This window comes from Diaphorina citri, unplaced genomic scaffold (genome assembly GCF_000475195.1).
Source record: "Diaphorina citri unplaced genomic scaffold, Diaci psyllid genome assembly version 1.1 scaffold13051, whole genome shotgun sequence".
Classification (NCBI taxonomy): domain Eukaryota; kingdom Metazoa; phylum Arthropoda; class Insecta; order Hemiptera; family Psyllidae; genus Diaphorina; species Diaphorina citri.
The window spans coordinates 1-1394 of record NW_007390420.1 but is presented as its reverse complement, the minus strand read 5'-3'; the positions used below and the strand labels follow the sequence as shown (position 1 = coordinate 1394).

The 1394-nt window shown below is 29.9% G+C and overlaps 1 protein-coding gene across 1 annotated transcript; it reads left to right on the top strand.

Moving 5' to 3' along the window:
• Positions 1-511: 511 nt before the first annotated feature.
• LOC103522944 (eukaryotic translation initiation factor 3 subunit G-like) lies at positions 512-1311 on the top strand (the record flags this gene model as incomplete). Its single annotated transcript, XM_008488027.2, has 1 exon — positions 512-1311. A coding segment is annotated over one exon (377 nt), but the record flags the coding sequence as incomplete, so codon positions are not given.
• Positions 1312-1394: the final 83 nt, after the last annotated feature.

Here is a 1394-nt window from a genome sequence, read left to right as displayed (position 1 = left end):
TAAAACGAAAGACACTAGTCATATTTTTTTATGCAAATAAAACCAATAAAACGAATAATTCCCATTTTTTAACTAAATTAATTTTTTTTAAAACGAAAGACACTAGTCATATTTTTTTATGCAAATAAAACCAATAAAACGAATAATTCCCATTTTTTAACTAAATATTTTTTTTATTTTCTTCAGTTTATTCGATTTATTTACAAATATTTTTTCAAATATTTCGAATAGGATTTTTTCTTATTTATTTGTCCGCCATGTTTTATTTAGTTTTTTTTTTGAGCGGCAATTTTTTGAAATTTGAAATCTTGAAACTTGAAAAGCCATTTCAACACATGTGTGAGATACAAATCAATTAATTACATTGTGACTTTCATCTAATTGTTAATCTCCTTTTATAACAAATCATTTGAAGTTTAGTTGCTTATATTTACTTGCTAGCACACTCTTGCAGACTATTTAGTCGTAAGCTCCTTTTTGCATTTTTTTACGAGACAATTAAAGTGAATAGAAAAACCAAAGACAGGAGGCCCTGGAGGTGCTCCAGGTGGCCCAGCTATCTATGTCCCACCCTCTCTCCGTGAGGGACCAGGCGGAAAGCGTGTCGAAGGCTATAATGCACGACGAAACGACGACACGACTGCAATTCGCATTTCAAACCTTTCTGTCAACACCTCTGAGAATGATCTTGAAGATCTGGTCAAACAGTTTGGACCAACAAGCAAGATGTACTTGTCCCGTGACAAGACCAATGGTCTTTGCAAAGGATTTGCATATATCCACTTCAAGAATAAAGCTGATGCAGCCAAGGCTATTCAGTATTTGAATGGCTATGGGTATGATCACTTGATTCTATCTGTGGATTGGTCAAAATCAACAAATCAATAAATAATAAACACAGTTGACACATGGGTGAGGTTGGTTTTATTTGAGTAAACTTTTTATATACATGGCTTTTTCTTACTAATAGAATGGTAAAAAAAAAAGATAATAATAATAAAATAATATGAAATCTCATTTTGAACATGGTTTTATTCACTACAGGGGTTTTGGTTGGGCTTGGAAAAAGCAAATAATAATAAATAATTTGTATTTAGATGAGAAAAGAGTATGAACAATACCACACAAATGCAAGTATAAGATAAAATCTTGTCTGGTCAGATGAAATAGAAGTGATGAGAAACAAACATTTCTGTTCTTTTCACCATTTAGAAAATATTGTGTACAAGTTACTACATATTTCAAATTGAACAGCTTGCTCATAGATTTTTAAGCTTTCATGTAACTATTTAAATTTGACTATATCACCAGTTATATAAAAAAATAAAAATTAGCCTGTTGTAAATTTTCAATAATAATAATAATTATAATAACAACAATAATAATAATAATAA